This window comes from Pleurodeles waltl, chromosome 9 (genome assembly GCF_031143425.1).
Source record: "Pleurodeles waltl isolate 20211129_DDA chromosome 9, aPleWal1.hap1.20221129, whole genome shotgun sequence".
Lineage (NCBI taxonomy): Eukaryota > Metazoa > Chordata > Amphibia > Caudata > Salamandridae > Pleurodeles > Pleurodeles waltl.
The window spans coordinates 913,227,808-913,246,448 of record NC_090448.1 but is presented as its reverse complement, the minus strand read 5'-3'; the positions used below and the strand labels follow the sequence as shown (position 1 = coordinate 913,246,448).

General features: G+C 43.7%; 1 protein-coding gene across 2 annotated transcripts in view; it reads left to right on the top strand.

Moving 5' to 3' along the window:
• Nucleotides 1-18,641, top strand: part of ATG2B (autophagy related 2B) — an 860,766-nt gene that overhangs the window by 342,953 nt on the left and 499,172 nt on the right. For both annotated transcript variants that reach the window (XM_069208269.1, XM_069208268.1), the window contains exons 22-24: nucleotides 5,825-6,027; nucleotides 14,867-14,947; nucleotides 15,095-15,201. In XM_069208269.1, coding sequence (XP_069064370.1) covers nucleotides 5,825-6,027; nucleotides 14,867-14,947; nucleotides 15,095-15,201 — 391 coding nt within the window. The remainder of the gene's footprint in view (nucleotides 1-5,824; nucleotides 6,028-14,866; nucleotides 14,948-15,094; nucleotides 15,202-18,641) is intronic.

The following is an 18,641-nucleotide window of genomic DNA, read 5'->3' as shown; positions in this document are numbered from 1 at the left end:
GTCCGAGTGGACGTGTTCAGATTTTTCTCTAGGTTATAACCAAGGGGCAGTTCAACAGGTGTGAATCTGCTTGAGCCTCAATAGCGAGCAAGGAATCCCTCCAGTGATGAATTCTGCCTTGCAGCTGGAGTCCAGCTGCCGAAATGCATTACTCAGCCACTTTGAAAGAAGTGCAAATAGTGGATCCTCCTCTAACAGTAACTCAGTGGAGCCCTCATGGGCACACCGAGATCCCGCGTCCACCTACCCGAAGCACTTACAACCAGTCCCTCAGGCTTTAAGTGGTAAGGAAGTTTGTGACCACCCAGAACTAGTCTTCATACCCAGGCACTCTCCTAAAGGTCCTCAGGATGAGCTTAATAGAGGGAATCAGCTTAGAATGTTTAGCCACATTCTACATTAAAACGCATAACCTCAGAGGACCTTGAATGGGTGAGGTTTGATCCACCACTCCTAAACTCAAATGGTGAAGTTACCACCACAGTATGGAGGAGAGAGGACCAGAGAGACACAGTTTGGAGAGAAAGAAAACACCTTCAGAGAATGGGGGATTGATCTGCATAAACCAATTCCACCAAAATATCTTTACGTCCTACTAAACTCGCTATCAAGACACACAACTTTCCCTATCCTGAAGGGCACGTTAGGTAGACACCGAGTCACTGAAGAAACAATAGGGTCATGCGCCTTAACAATAGTATCATCCCACAATAAGAGAGAGGTATGTTCTGACATCCTAAGCAGTTCACACTTGAAGTAGGGGTCGCATGAGTATCCTATAATCAAGATATTGGACCATCAGTTTTTTCCCTGAAAGGAGCCTACAACAAGCAGCCTGGAAGCTAAACCTCAAACTCTCAATGATGTCATTGAACGAGGCTAGCCTAAAAAATGTCAGTGCAAGCATGGAAGCAACGTCTTCTGGGAGGCAAGTGACATTCTCTACCTTCAGGAGACCTGGGCTCTAGTCCAGATGACCTTGTCAGGGTTCCACAAGTTTTTCACATTGATGACTCGCACTAGTCTTTTCGGGCACCTGTCGGTGGGGGCTTATCCATATACATAAAGCATGAAACCAAACTAGAGGTCTTACCAATGGATCTCAACTGTAGGGCAGTGTAAGGAAATGCCTCCTTGGTATGGTTACCCCCGACTTTTTGCTTTTGCTGATGCTAAGTTTTGATTGAAAGTGTGCTGGGACCCTGCTAACCAGACCCCAGCACCAGTGTTCTTTCCCTAAACTGTACCTTTGCTTCCACAATTGGCCCAGCCGTGGCACAGAGATAAGTCCCTTGTAACTGGTACCCCTGGTACCAAGGACCCTGATGCCAAGGAAGGTTTAAAAGGGCTGCAGCATGTCTTATGCCACCCTTGGGACCCCTCACTCAGAACATGCACACTGCCTCACAGCTTGTGTGTGCTGGTGGGGAGAAAAAGACTAAGTTGACATGGCACTCCCCTCAGAGTGCCATGCCAATCTCACACTGCCTGTGGCATAGGTATGTCACCCCTCTAGCAGGCCTTTCAGCCCTAAGGCAGGGTGCACTATACCACAGGTGAGGGCATATGTGCATGAGCACTATGCTCCTACAGTGTCTAAGCAAAAACGTAGACATTGTAGGTGCAGGGTAGCCATAAGAGTATATGGTCTGGGAGTTTGTCAAACACGAACTCCACAGTTCCATAATGTCTAAACTGAAATCTGGGAAATTTGGTATCAAACTTCTCAGCACAATAAATGCACATTGATGCCAGTGTGGAATTTATTGTAACATGCACCCAGAGGGCATCTTAGAGATGCCCCCTGAATACCAACCCAACTTCTAGTGTGGGGCTCACCAGTTTCTGCCAGCCTACCACAACCCACAGGGAGGAGGCACAAAGAGGGAACCTCAGTGCAGGAGTGACCCCCAGTCGACCCTCTGCCTAGCCCAGGTTTTGGCTGGCCCGAGAAGCCCCCTGTGCCCTGCCTGTACTGCCAGAGTGACCCCCGGATCCCTCAGTTGAAACCAATACAAAACCAGACGCCTGCTTTTCACACTGCACTCGGCCGCCCCTGTGCCACTGTGGGTGTGTTTTGTGTGCCTACTTGTGTCCCCCCCAGTGCTCTACAAAACCCCCCCGGTCTGCCCCCCCGAGGACGCGGGTACTTACCTGCTGGCAGACTGGAACCGGAGCACCCCTGTTCTCCATCGGAGCCTATGTGTTTTGGGTGCCTCTTTGACCTCTGCACCTGACCGGCCCTGAGCTGCTGGTGTGGTAACTTTGGGGTTGCCTTGAATCCCCAACAGTGGGCTGCCTATGCCCAGGAACTGAGACTTGTAGAACAATAACCTCAAATTACCGTCCAATGGCATTATTGGACATAGAAGCAAAAGTTTACACCCGAGTCCTGCTGGAGCAATTAGAGGCTTGTGTAATAGATGAGGGTATTCTGCCATTCTTCAATCAGGCTTTTGGGCGGAGGCATCAACTGAAGTTTACATTCTAGCACTATCCTTCCCATTAGGGGCCAGATGTAGGAAGGCATTGGCACCTCGCAAACGACGAAAAATGCTGTTTGCGAGGCACTAATGCCCTCACGCGATGCAGAAACACATATTGCGAGTCGGTACCGACTCGCAAAATGTGTTTCAGACTCGCAAATAGGAAGGGGTATTCCCTTCCTATTTGCGAGTCGCACCGTGATGTAGAGTTGATTTGTGACCGCGAAAGCGGTCGCAAATCAACTCGCAGTTACCATCCACTTGAAGTGGATGGTAACTCATTAGCAAACGGGAAGGGGTCCCCATGGGACCCCTTCCCCTTTGTGAATGCTCACAATAATATTTTTTCAGAGCAGGCAGTGGTCCTATGGACCACTGCCTGCTCTGAAAAAAACCGAAACTAAAAGGTTTCGGTATTTTTTCTATTTGCAGCTCGTTTTCCTTTAAGGAAAACGGGCTGCAAAGAGAAAAAAAAAACTGCTTTATTGAAAAGCAGTCACGGACATGGTGGTCTGCTGTCACCAGCAGGCCACCATCCCCGTGAGTGCCTAGACTCGCTATGGGGTCGCAAACTGCGACCCACCTCATAAATATTTATGAGGTGGGTCTTTGCGACCCCATAGCGAGTCGCAGAAGGTGTCTGAGACACCTTTCTGCATTTCCTTTTGCGAGGTGCAAATTGCGAGTCGCTGGGACTTTGACCATCTTAAGTGCCTATTTTAGCTAGTTCTGCAGGGGTCATTCAATCGATATAAAGCACCTCAGCACGAAGTCTTGCTTAGAACTGTACTGACCACCACTACAGCATTATTGTGAGCACATTAGTTGATTTTATCAGTTTCTGCCTACTTGTAATGGTTTTAAACTTTTATACCTTTTACTCTAGCGGCTATAATGGCCTATCAGTTACTTGCAGATTGCACTTGGATTTTTTGTTTGGATTTCAGCTAACAGCAAGGCTTTTAGTAACTATAATAATTGCACATTGGCTATTTGCACATAGTACTTTGAATAAATATTTAATGTTTTAATCGGAGGTTTGCTACTTGCAATGTTTTTAGTAACTAAATAGTATCGTTTTTGAACGGAACTGAACTACTCCCTAGTGATGATCACTAAAGAACTTGAGTGTGAACTAAAGTGTATAGCAAGTAGTCATAGGTCACCTGAGCAGCAAGGTGAGTGTTGCTGTGTAGTCTAAACCTGTAGCTCTATTATTTATTTAAATATAAACATGTAACTAATGCATTCACCTGAATTAAATGCCCGAAGAACCAACTGTACAAATTCATTATAGATATGCACACAGGTAGCACACAAGAGTCATTTTGCTTGCTTAGGAGTTAAATAAACATTTGACAAGTAGGAAGAATACCTGCAACCGGTGTGATAGCTCGACATAAGCGCAACAAGGGTGGTTAATTATCTCTTGCTCAAATCGCCCTCTCACATGAAGGACTTTATCACCATGATGTTTATTGGTCAACTGGACAGTCAAGCCCCAGACTTCCCATGCAGGTTCCTAGGGCTTAACTTTTCATTTCATACAAATGGTCCAAAACTGTGGATCTTGTGATAAAATGAGCTTGTGTGGGGGACCCACACTAGGCAGCACAGTTTTTGGGTACACGAGCTCCAACTTCCTGAAGAATGCCTCTACTTACTAGCATGGCTATCTGATTGGATGAGGTGGGTCTTTTCCCCTAAGGATGTTCTAGCCCTTTCACTTACAGTTTGATAGGCCTAGAGATGATCTGACATGCATCAATCACTTGCTCTGTGAGAAGTTCCTTGGATCCTGTTTTCATTACGGCTCCCTTCCGGTCTGCACGATAACCATTGAACTGCCTGTTTGAGAAAATAGTTGTTGAGGGAGAGTAGGAATTCTCCGCATTCTGAAGACTCCCTTCTTTGGTGTTCACTCCGTTTATCCTTGGACTGGAGGCAGATGTTCAGAACATCTGTATACCATGTCTTCTGTCAAGATTTTTTACTAGAATTACTAAAATTATACTTGTTACCTGTGTAGTATTAATTGATTTCACTACCACTTTAGCAGAAAGACAGATAAATAAAATACTAGCTGCAGGAAAATAAATAAGATAGCTGCAGGGATGGGGTTCCTGGTGAATATATCTTCTTGTGGTTCAGGATCAGCCTAGTTCTCACCTTTCCTGCCCTTGGGGTTTATGAGGGGCCCATCCTAGGTTTGAAAGTCTCCTGTAAGAAGACAACTCACGGCATCTGAAACAGCAGTCCCCTCCATCACTGTCCTTATGTAATGACATGAACATTCTTACTTTACGCGTATGCAGACATACCCAAGTAGGTGTTCAGTAAGTAATTTGTGAGCATTGCCCTCCATTTTTGCATCTGAAATTGATTTGCAGGGTATTGGTTATACCGAGTCTAGAATTACGGCACTACAGTTACTGCATGACTTGTGACTTGGGCCCTATTTTCAGTTTACTAAATCCAAACGGCATTGTTTGTGTTTTGCATTCAATCCTATGATCACTAAGGGCCTCATTTGGAGTTTGGTGGACAGGTAAGCCTGTCCGCCAAACTCCTGATAGGGTGGCCGCTGCTTTCATTGCGACCACGCCATTGGTCCTATTAGGAGTTTCCTGCTAGTTTGGCAGGTGGAAACCTCCGTTCCTGCCCATCAGCCTAGCGGGAAACAGGCTACAGCATTGTCTCCGGCTTGTAATCGAGCTGGCTGCAATGCTGTAGACCGCAGGGTGTACTAGCACCCTGGCAATGTTCACTGTCTGCAAGACAGACAGTGAACATTGTGACGGTGATGGACAGGGAGGCCCCTCCAATGCCCATGCCAAGGGCATGGGCAGTTGAGTAGCCTCCCTGTGGTCCCTCTGCACCTGTTCACCAGCAGTCTTTTCATGGCAGTATTAGTGCCAAGAAAAGGCTGGCAGAGAATGCCCTGGCGTGTTATGATCCCTGCCACCGGCAGGCCGTCGAGATAATGGATCCTGGCGGTGCTGGCGGAACCCTGGCTGTCTGACCGCCAGGGTCTTAATCTGGCGGTTGGACCGCTACAACAGTGGTGGTCCTGATTGCCATCACATGGCTGGCGGTCTGAAGATGGCCAGCCTTGTACTCAGGGCATAGGTCTCCCAAACATGTTTGTTTTAAAAGACGTACATATTTGCTTACATCCTATTTATAGGAATTATGCATTTATTTTGTGTCATTGCCAGTTAATTGTGAATGAAGCTAGTCAGCAATGGAACTTTTTTTGTAATCTAACTTTTCTCTTAGAATGTGTTTTTCAGCTGTTCTCAGGAACAATTATGATTGTTGTTTCCATGTCTGTGCAGGTATGGTGGATGGGGTTGTTCTTCTGAACGATGTTCGGCTGCCCACAATGACACGTCCACTTTGGTTAGAACCAACAATTTATTCCTCTGAAGAAGCTGGTGTCAGTAACCGAATTCCATCCAACGGGGTTGCAGTTGAAACATTAAGCATGCTGTCTGCTGCAGTGAAAATTCAGTCAGACAAAGCTGAAAACAATACAAAGGTGTGCATTTCCGTGTGTTCATTTTCTTAGCATTCACTGCTAGCAGTCAGTGGCAAACTGCGGTCTGTATGCAAATAGTAAAATATACCACATCGAGTAAATCTATTTGCTACTTTAAAGATATGTATAGCTATTCAAACCAATGACAACAATTTTATTGTGAACAGAGCAATGTACCATCCATCGGAGGCTTAGCTGTGATCGCGGTATTTGGGCGTTTCATGTGCAGTTTGTGGTTTATTTGTACTCTAAGGAATGTATCTGTGGTGTTTCAAGCACCCCAAGGCGCATAACTGCACTTAATATGCTGGATGTGGGTTGAACTTTGTTGTGATCTCAAATTCATGGTCAATGCACCAATGTAGCCAGTTTCCATAGGGTTTGCTCAGGCCTTTGCCCCGTAACACATTGTGTAGAGTTAATTGGAATTTAAAATGAACTTTTACTCCACTGGAAGCCTGTGGAGTACAGATTATGTTGCAGTGACGTAAGTGGCGATCTGGCTTTCTGGATTGTTGTAAATTTGTGAGGCAGCGATGCTTGAAAATGTGTTCACCCTTCCAAAATGTGTATCAGTGGTTTAAAATGGACCAACAACACCGCATAATTGCAGTATCACCAGTGCAATATTTCTGCATGAATATTCAGTAGCCCCTTTCTCACAAGAACAGTCCAAAAATTACAATGCACAAGACAGCTAACATGTATAGATCTAAAAATTATTAAACTTTTATTTGATAATTGTAAGGAAATGCCTCCTTGGCATGGTTACCCCCTGACTTTTTGCCTTTGCTGATGCCAAGTTATGATTTTAAAGTGTTCTGGGACCCTGCTAACCATGCCCCAGCACCAGTGTTCTTTCCCTAAACTGTACCTTTGTCTCCACAATTGGCACAACCCTGGCACCCAGGTAAGTCCCTTGTAGCTGGTACCCCTGGTACCAAGGGCCCTGTTGCCAGGGAAGGTCTCTAAGGGCTGCAGCATGTCTTATGCCACCCTGGGGACCCCTAACTCAGCACATACACACTGCTTGCCAGCTTATGTGTGCTGGTGGGGAGAAAATGACTAAGTCGACATGGCACTCCCCTCAGAGTGCCATGCCAACCTCACACAGCCTATGGCATAGATAAGTCACCCCTCTAGCAGGCCTTACAGCCCTAAGGCAGGGTGCCCTATACCACAGGGGAGGGCATAGGTGCATGAGCACTATGCCCCTACAGTGTCTAAGCAAAACCTTAGACATTGTAAGTGCAGAGTAGCCATAAGAGTATATGGTCTGGGAGTCTGTCATACACGAACTCCACAGCACCATAATGGCTGCACTGAAAATTGGGAAGTTTGGTATCAAAGTTCTCAGCACAATAAATGCACACGGATGCCAGTGTGCACTTTATTGTGAAATACACCCAGAGGGCATCTTAGAGATGCCCCCCTAAAAACATACCTGATTTCCAGTGTGGGCTGACTAGTTTTTGCCAGCCTGCTACACACCAGACATGTTGCTGGCCACATGGGGAGAGTGCCTTTGTCGCCCTGTGGCCAGGAACAAAGCCTGTACTGGGTGGAGGTGCTTCTCACCTCCCCCTGCAGGAACTGTAACACCTGAAAGGCTCACCCCCTTTGTTACAGCGCCACAGGGCATCCCAGCTAGTGGAGATGCCCGCCCCTCCGGCCTCTGCCCCCCCTTTTGGCGGCAAGGCTGGAGGAGATCATGAGGAAAACAAGGTGGAGTCACTGGCCATTCAGGACAACCCCTAAGGTGTCCTGAGCTGAGGTGACTCTTACTTTTAGAAATCCTCCATCTTGCAGATTCCTCAATAGGATTAGGGATGTGCCCCCCTCCCCACAGGGAGGAGGCACAAAGAGGGTGTAGCCACCCTCAGGGCCAGTAGCCATTGGCTACTGCCCTCCCAGACCTAAACACACCCCTAAATTGAGTATTTAGGGGCTCCCAGAACCGGGGAAGATAGATTCCTGCAACCTAAAGAAGAAGAAGGACTGCTGACCTGAAGCCCTGCAGTGAAGACGGAGACGACAACTGATTTGGCCCCATCCCCACCGGCCTGTCTCCCTACTTCGAAGAAAACTGCAACAGCTACGCATCCAATAGGGTCCAGCGACCTCTGAAGCCTCAGAGGACTACCCTGCATCTAAAGGACCAAGAAACTCCTGAGGACAACGGCCTTGTTCAAGAAACTTCAACTCTTTGGAACAAGGAAGCAACTTTTAAATACCACACGTTTCCCGCCGGAAGCGTGAGACTTTCCACTCTGCACCCGACACCCCCGGCTGGACCTGCGGAAAACTAACACTACAGGGAGGACTCCCCGGCAACTGCGAGCCCGTGGGTAGCCAGAGTTGACCACCCTGGGCCCTCACAGCGACACCTGCAGAGGAAATCCAGAGACTCCCCCTAACCGCGACTGCCTGCTTCAAGGATCCCGACGCCTGGAAACCACACTGCACCCGCAGCCCCCAGGACCTGAAGGAACCGAACTCCAGTGCAGGAGCGACCCCCAGACGACCCTCTGCCTAGCCCAGGTGGTGGCTACCCCGAGGAGCCCCCCGTGCCTGCCTGCATCGTTGAAGAGACCCCACCGGGTCTCTCTATTGATTCCTATTAGAAACCCAACGCCTGTTTGCACTCTGTACCCGGCTGCCCCTGTGCCGCTGAGGATGTACTTTCTGTGCCTGCTTGTGTCCCCCCCTGTGCCCTACAAACCCCCCTGCTCTGCCCTCTGAAGGCACGGGTACTTACCTGCTGGCAGACTGGAACCGGGGCACCCCTATTCCCATTGAAGCCTACGTGTTTTGGGCACCACTTTGACCTCTGCACCTGACCGGCCCTGAGCTGCTGGTGTGGTAACTTTTGGGTTGTCTTGAACCCCCAATGGTGGGCTACTTTGGACCCATCTTTGAACCCTGTAAGTGTTTTACTTACCTGTGAACTTAACATTTACTTACCTCTCCCAGGAACTGTTGATTTGTGCACTGTGTCCACTTGTAAAATAGCTTATTGCCATTTTTGTCAAAACTGTGCATGCTATTGTGATTAGAATACCTGAGAGAAATACCTTTCATTTAAGGTATTGTTTGTAAATCTTGAACCTGTGGTTCTTAAAACAAACTTAAGAAAAGATCATTTTCTATATAAAAACCTAATGGCCTGGAATTGTCTCTGAGTGTGTGTTCCTCATTTATTGCCTGTGTGTGTACAACAAATGCTTAACACTACCCTCTGATAAGCCTACTGTTCGACCACATTACCACAAAATAGAGCATTAGAATTATCTCTTTTTTGCCAATATCTTACCTCTGAGGGGAACTCTGTGCACACTATTTCTTACTTTGAAATAGTATATACAGGGCGAACTTCCTACAATAATGTATTCTTTTTATAAGCCCTCTGTCACACTAACATTTTCACGGGTTGAAAAATGCCACTTTCTAAAGCATGGAATCTCAATCAAGGTTCATAAGCATCAGAATATGTCCACAAATATTTGGGATCCTGAAACCCTTTTTTAACAGAGAAAATCGAATCTTTTCAGTAATAAAACCACAGTATTCAGCAGAGGCATTTTTATTTCATATTTTAATCAAATGAAAGCTAAATATATTAATAATACTAGAAATTGAATAGCAACGGTGCTGAAATTATTCTTATAGTATCTCTTTTAAAGGTGAAAAAGGCATGCAACCTTACAAAAAGGGAAGGTACATTGTTGCCTTAAGCAACCATGGCACTCTACACTCGCCATCATAGAGCACAGTGGCAGTTGTACCCCCACTTCTTTTTGAACTCTGTAGAGACAATATCAGAATACTGTCTCAGACCATTTCTTCTTTATTTCGTTGTAAAAAATTATTGTTAAGCATTTATTTTTGCTTCATTCGATTATATTTCGATTTTTTGAAAGATTATTTTTATTGAGTATATTCTGTGCAATAGAGAGATTAGTGAAGCATATTTATAAGCGTTCCTAACAACATCATGTAGTAATATATAGGGACAAAACATCTCCTTCAGCAAAAGTCAAAACAGAAGTAGAGAGCGTGAATAACCACAGATCAAAGTTGATTAAAAAAAACAACCTCTAAAACATACAGCATTTTGGGGGCCATGGTGGGGTGCAATAAGTGGAGACACAATAGGTACAAAGTACAGTTACATGAGACCCCTTATAAATGTATCAGACTAACACCCAGGGTCACAGCAGCGGACTGTGCAGATTACTCGATAATGTCGGGGACCAGCATGAGCTCTTATCCTTCAAGGCCCTCACCATATCAACCCGCTGCGCTTTGGACTTTGTTAAGCCTCCTCAGTAACTTGGTGAGAGCGAGCATTTAGATCAGTGGCACAGAAAGTAAAAGTAGGTCGGAGAACCTTAACATTCGCACCCCCCTCACGCCTGTACCACACAAATATTTTTCTTCAAGAAGCCCACAGACAGGGTCTCATTTTGATCCTCCACTGCCGGGCTGTGCTCATGGGCCTTTCTGGCTTACCTTCATTCGGTATCCCCTGGATATTTATGCTTGATACCTGACTGGACTTGGCCGTCCCGTGACCCGGTTGACGTGCACCCCACCCACATTGGGTTGGTCTGTTCATGATCTTGGTAACTAGCTATGGAAGACTGGGCCTGACAGCAATTTGGAAATGTATTGCAAGAAGCACTCACATTGGTACTTAATACTTGCAATCCTTTTGAACACCTTTCAAACTTTTACTGCAATTCTCGAACCAAAATGGCTACCTAATTATCAATTTTCCCTTTCAATACAATCCAGTATAGTGTTATTTCCTGTTTTGAAACTTCATATCTCCTTTCCAGCACTGTTCAAGAAGGCCTGGATCAGTTCTTCAGTGAAACACAGTCCACATCTTGTCTTTTTATGGTTTAATTGCCTTGGTTCTAGAGTTTCAGCTTTCTGGTTCTGGTTGTTGAGCACTTCGGTCCTCATCATTCTTCATTTCTGATAAATGCTCTCTTCCCAACCAGCCAAACTGTTCCAGGATTTTCTACCTTACCTGGCCTCTCTCAGCCAGCCTTATTCGGCTCTGATAGTTCATTACGCCTCAGGATTTTTCTTCCTGAACAGCCACACCTTCTTGCTTTAACCTAGTTCATTTGTGTGCCATGTCAGAGCGAAGGAAAGTGGCTACTGAAGGGCATTGCTTTTACTTCAGACAGGCTAGGCTTCAATCAGGGAATTCACCACAGCCATTGACAGGCATCAGGGTGCATATGTTGGTCGAGGCAGTATTTTTCTGTGTAAAGATTGGAACTTCTCACCACACCAACTTCATCCTGAACAGAAACTGGATGTTTGCTTATCCCTCCCCTCTCCTTTCAAATCTTAGAGGGTTTTTATTTTAGAGTAAATAGCTGGGCAACAATCAGGGACAAAAGTATCAACTATCCAAAGTGATGAATCTCTTTTGATGTAATCAGCCTTTTTAGGAAGACCTCGAATTGCACTGCAGCCTGCAGCATTGCAAGCACTGTGCATTTACTACTCTTGTACATCTGGACAGGTTAATTCCTGATTTAGAAGGCCTTGGATAATTCTCTTAAGATTGTTTTCTAAGTTATATACTAGCAAACCATTAATTCCCAGGGTTGCATCCATTTTGTCATTCTCCAGCATTTTAAGACTATCTTCAACCAAAATAGAATCAATAAAATGCTTCAATAATTTGCTACCTGCGGTGGAGCCTTAAATGTTCGAGACGATCACCTTTTTCATTCCAAGAAGTGGATCGATGTTTCAACCCCAGTGAGTTTCATTGAGAAACCATTTTACCCTCACCCCAGTGCTACAAATCTAACATCAAGTTATCCAGCTTTTCATGGAGAGGTTTCATGAACACCATCAGCACGCTCTCACCTTTGGTGCTCCATTGGTCTTCACTTCACTGTGAAGCATCTGTGCAGTGTGCCACTTCTCCCCTATACTAAAGCTTCCACCCCCACCAGGCTCTCACTCCTAAAAGTGACTGGTCCTAGGAACGGCCCAGCACACCATCCCGAATAAACAGACAAAAAGGAGGGGAAGGATGCTTTTTATGAATTGATCTTAGTGTTGGAGGCTCGTCGCAAAGACTCCTACATGTCAGACAAGGTCCACTTGCTTCTGTTTGCCACAGGAGTTAACAAGCGCAGAAACTGTCTCTCAGATAGGGGAATCCCAGACCACAGACACAATTATCATGTACCTGTGAAAAGAATCCTGTTATTTGTTTCGCACAGCCACCTAATCTTCATTCAATATTTTTAATGTTTTCTTTAATTCTCAACATACGTTCCTTTCCTGGAGGTAAGATATCTTTTTGTCCTTTCACCTCACTGCTCCTCTCTTGCCCCTCCATATCCGGTTTGAACCAGTTAGATAGAGAGTGTTGGTCTCTGGGGGCTGCCCTCTCTTGGGGGTGGTCCAATTCAATATTCTGAGGATGGAGTATTGGAATATATGCTTACATGTTACTGGGTTTTCCTTTTGTCAGATTTCAGTCTTGTATCATGGGATGCAGAGCATGCATTCTCCCATAACCAGAGAAATGAGTCAAAAAGATGAATTCACTGCATCAGTACAACCTTTATACTTGCTCCTTCGTAGTGTAGTACAAGATATCTTTCTCAATGACTGCTCAGCTAGCAATGCAGAATTGTCCTTTAGGATCATAAGTGAAGCTTCCAGTTGGAAAACATTTGTATTTATTGTTTTGTAAGCATTGCATTCAAATAAACTGAGCATGAGCGACAATACCACCTGAATACTGTAGGCCTCAACATTTGGCTCACATTCCACTTAAAATATTAATTGATGCCACTGTGTTGATGGGTATGAGGGCTGGGCAACAGATGTGGCCTAAGGCTGAGCCATGAACCCAGTGGCCGCTTCACATGGCTGTGCTCCAGTGAAAGCTAGGACCATAGGCCAAATGTCATGCAATGCGATTGTGACGTAAGGAATCAGGGGTATTAGATGTGGTGGCAGGAAATAGCTTGGGGTCACGCCATGTGTCCAGTGGCCACTGCACAGAATAGAAGAGTTTTGGTGCACAAGGACAGGGCAGAAGGCCATGCCCTGAACTCAGTCATTGGGATGGCCAGAGCCTGTGCACAGTGAGGGGTCAAAGGTAATAGTTCTGCATACAGGGCATTGCTGGGATTCAGGCCCTGCTCCCAGTAGTGGTTAGGTGTTGTTTAAGTCAGTGCTTAGAGAGTTGGGGAGCCAGGAAACAGTGTGCAGTGGCAACTTTGAGCAGCTGAGGGCTGTGTTCAGTGGTTTTGAGACACACAAGGAAGCACCTTATTGTTTCATTTGTTGTTTTTCCTCAGATTGTGGTAAAGAGTTTACGTGTACAGTGTTGGACAGCAGCTGTGCATTCCCGGTTCAGCTTAAGTAGAATGGTATATTGTGCACACACATCTAGATGAGTGGCTCATCTAACCTAAAATCTCACGAGACCCCACACAATTGTAACTCAGAATTGCGCACCCTTTGCAAACAGTTGCATTTCATATTAGTTAGGTCTGTGGTTTACGTTTTTGGTGAGAGAATTACTTTTTCTCTTTTATATTGCATACAAATGTTGAGTGCTACCAAATAACATTTGATATTATCAAAAGGGATATTGATAATCCATAAAGCTGTCTACAAATGCTGTGTACCTGGCAGGCGGTGGGTCACAGAACTACATGCATTATTAGTTGGTCAAAAGATTAATGTATGTGGAATAACACCTTTGATTTGTGCAAGCATGGAAAACCTAGACGTCCATACATTGCTTAAAGAATGATCCTAAGAGTGTGAATTGTAGCAGGGTCAGAATGCGTTGCTCTAGGTAGCTGTACATGTTTTATTCTCTTTCCTCTCCAGACCCGACTCTCCAAGAAACTTAAGTTGTCCTTTATGCACAAACGGTACAGGAAGGCGTGCCTTGCTACTTTATTTTTCTTACTTTCGTTCCCTTTGATTTTCCCTCCTCCTTTGGTAAGGGATAAAGTATTGTTCTATTCGTTTGTGATATTTGTGAATATAAACTAAGATCCCAGAAGTAGGAGGATATCACATACCTGCAACACCAGTTGTTCATGATATGTATCTTAATTAAATTCATAAGCAGCTCACCCTCCTCATCAATGTAGCCTCTAGAATGACAGCAGTTTTTGTGCGTCGTCCTGCTTCCGTCACTAGGCTGTCAAAACAAACTGCTGCCTCAATGCTGCATTCTGGGAATGGGGAGCAGATTGGCTGTACTGAAGTGGCAGTGCCGTTTTTTATTAATGTGTAGCTGTATGGCTTTGGGAAACAGTTTATTTTCTTTCTTTTTTGTTACTTTGAAAGGTAGAAAAGAAAAGTGTTTTGTAGACAGTGCTAGTCTATTTGCTTATATACTTCATTTTTATTTTTTGGTACTGTTTTACTAAATGTTTTTTTTAAAAAGATGTTGCCTTTACATCCCGTAGTTGGAGAGATATATTTCTCCAAAATGTAATAGTGTTAAGTCACAGACCAGGAGAAACATAGTTTAGAATTTAATGACGATCACTCGATAACCAACTGGAACGAACGAACTGGTTTCATGAGCAAGGTACTTTAAATTGTGCCTGAACGCTTAAGTGTAAACAAAGATTCCCACTTTAGAAGTGGTTTCCTTGTTTTAGATGCACATATTTAAAATAATGAGTGTTGCTCTAAAGAGTCTCAGATTTTTTTCAGCTCCTTTAGCACCTAGATATAACATCCCAAATCTGTGAAGAACAGCTACATAAAACATTTAACTGAATATTGTAGTTTATAAACTATGTATTTTTATCCCCAGGAATTTCTCGTTGCTGTGGGACTCAGAGGAGCAACTCTACAACACAGAGTATTGCCATCCGATCTAAGCTGGCATGAACAGGTCTAGTTTATCTTTTACGTTTAACGTGAGAACCGCTAATCCTTATAGTCTTATGTTTTCAGTCAACAAATATATATTTCGAACTTTTTTATTGTCACATTGTCAATCCTATTGTTTTACATTTTTTACATCTGTTTCAATTTCTAGATTTTGTCCTTTTTAAACATTTCTGATGAGCCTGTTTTGGGTTACAATCCCCCAACCTCCCTTACTACCTTCCACATCCACCTTTGGAGTTGTGCTCTTGACTACCGGTAAGTAAGCATAGCCAGGCACGATGATGTTTTCTATGATTACAAACTATTTCTATGTGATATGAGAAATGCAATTGCAAATATTTTGCTGGGAGACAGAAATGTCCTTTATCATTTTCATGCGGTTGTCCAGCCTCTAGGTAACAATTTCATCATCTGGTGTAATTTATTGATCACAGTCGGTCATGAACTTGTTTTTGGGGGAGTGGTCTGCTGGTTATGTACAAAACTAGCCTGTTTTCAAAGTTGTTCTGCATTTCTGTGATAATTACTTTCGGGTAATTGCAGGACATTGAATATGCTCAAAGACATTGCCAGAACGCATATATTTGAGTGCCAGAAGTGTTTGGCTTAGAATGCTCTGTTCAGCACAAGTGCCTTTCAGAAATCCCAAGGTGCCTTTTTCTCACTTGAACATTTTGTGCAGTCCTTTATCCTTAATGTCTGCATGTTTAGTTTCACAAACACTGAATGCTTTGCCTACATATTGAATAAGCTAAATTATTGTAGTAAGCAATTAGAATTAACTGCATGAGTCAGTGACTCAATTTGTACGCCAAATCCTACCAGACAGAGCAGCTGTCTGGCTGCGAAAGATGTCTTGGGGGCATTCTGAAAGCTTCCTTTGGAATGCATTTCACCTGTTGCTACAACTGGTTTTGTGGTTTCTAACTCACATTTGCTCGAGAAGCATAGCCTGTTTACTGTATTCTTCCATGAGTTATTTGTTTTTGTAAACAGGTCTCTACCTTTTGTTCTTGTCACATGTGCTGGGGTGTGAAAGGGAAAGCTTTTTCTAGCACACAGCACAATTTAAATGTCTGTAAATTAACTGTGCACATATTTCAGAATATAGCAGAATTAGGAAAGCACAAATAAAGCATATTTTGTATGTAGTTGAAGTGTGGGAGAAACAAATATTCTTATACAATCAAGTCTGGGCAAATGTAATGGTCATTTTAACTGAAAATGTGTTGTCTGTAATGTCAGTATGCTGCCCCACCATGCATACTCCACTGTACACCAATCCAGTCTACGCTACTCTACTCCGCTCTATGCACGTCTACTGCACTCTGTGACATGCCACCCTAGGTCATTCCCCTCTACTGAATGCCACACCACTCTACTCTGCGACATGACACTCGGTCACTGTAAGCCACTCTGCACTACTTTACTGTACTATATGCCACTCTACTGGAATCAGTGCTACTCCACTCTTACATTGTACTCCATCCCAATCTACTCCAGTCTATGCCACTCCAATCTACGCTACTCCACTCTACTACACTATTCCATTCCATCCTACAACACTCCCCTGCACTCTACGCCCATTCATTCTAAAACACTCTATTCTGTGACACTCTGTGACACTCCATGCCACTTTACGGCACACTATGCCACTCTAAGACACTCCACTCTTGGATACTTTGTTCTGCTCTGCTTCTCTGTATGCCACTCCATGATGCTCTACACAACTCCACATCACAACATTCTGTGCCACTCTACGACACTCTGTGGCACTTCATTCCATGCCACTTTACTCCACTCTACGACACCCCACACTATGCAACTTCACTCTGACATTTTCCACTCTACAGAATTTTGCTCCACTCTGTTATGCCATTCTATGACACTCTACTGTATGCAACTCTGTGCCGCTTGAGTCTAGGCCAGGCTACTCAACTCTCTGCCACCCTACCCCACTCACCAACACTTTGCTCCACTCTACGCCCCCAACTTTAACCCACTCTACTCTGACACTCTACTACACATTGCTCTGACACTCTATGTAACTCCCTCTACGCCACTTTACTCCACTGTACACCACTCTACTCTGCAACACACTACTCCAGTCTATGTCACACTGCTCTACTGTACTGCCCTCTACACCACATCACTCCGCTCTATGCTCTTTCACTCTATGCCCTTCCACTCTACTCTGCCCACTGTTTCATGCTTCCAATTAACATCTTATTACAAGTGTAAATTAAGGCATGTATGGGTTTTACAGTTCAGACATTTTGTGATTTGTACGGTCCTCCCAGTTAGGGTTAATGATAGATTTACAATTTTGATTGTATTTTCATACTTTACATTTATCACAGATCCTAAATCCATGCATTTTACTTGGGAAATGATTTTTCTTTTTCTTGTAAATTTATACATAAACAAATGATGATAGCTGTAAATTATTATGTATATATAGATATGTATATATATATATATATGAAAGAAAAGATGTCCTGATCTGCGTGTTACGGCGCACTTAATTCTCCGGTGGTGCTGGTTTGAGGCAGGACAACCATATTTTCAAAAAACAAGATTCTCTTTCTGTTTTAGCAAGAGAAAACCGCACTCTGTCGTTGTGCCAAAAATACCTTAACTTTTAATACATTAGTGAGATCATAAACAAACAAACAGGAATCCCCTGACGCGTTTCGGTCTCACCAGACCTTGTTCACAGGTGTTTCCTGTGTGCTAATTTCGGCGCTTAAAATAAAGTACTCCAAAGTAACAGAAAAAATACTCAAGTTACACCACTTATCAAGAGTTACTCCATAACATCACTAAATATATATACTTTAACAAAGAAAAATTAAACGTTTTTCTATATACATATTTACCAAATTGTAACAGTGTTTTGACTACAATCCAAGGTGTTTTTCACTGAGTTCCACATTGCATTCTGGTATATGTAGTTTATAGCATTTCATTAAATCAAATTATTTTTAAATATATGTCATAAAATCTTGTTTCAGCGACTAATGGAGACTTCAAAACAATTTCTGAGGTGTGTTAACAAAATATAGGGGCCCTCATTAGTTTTTAATTTATATTCACATTGGATTCATATTCATGTATTGCATGTTACCTACAATAGCACAATCCCCAAAGTTTCTTTTAAACAAGGCCCTCGCTAAATCCTGCACCTCTGATGGAAGAAAATTAATGTTTGGGTATTATTCCTTCAGTCAATTTATATTGATAGCACCAAAATTGTATGTCTATCTGACAAATGACAACGGGAAAGAAAGCATCTTATCAATTGGTGGAAATGACATAAAATAAATGAATGGCAACATCTTATGAGCTATGACAACTCTTATAGGTGTACAAATAACTCCTCATCCTGGTTTAAACCTAGCGGGGTGAGAGATCGGATATCAAGTATATGTCTGGATTCTAGTTGACGCAATTTCTTTTCTCTGTCACCACCGCGTTCTGATTTTAGTACCTGATCAATTACATAGAATGTCATGAGTTCCCACTTGCTATCATGTTTCTGTTCCATATGTCTCGCTGTTGCATAGCTCCTATCTATATTGATAGTTGCTCGAATATGTTCTAAAATTCGCTTTTTAGTCTCACATATGGTACTGCCAACATATTTCAACCCACAAGGACATTCAATCACATATACTGTGAATCGACTTTTACAG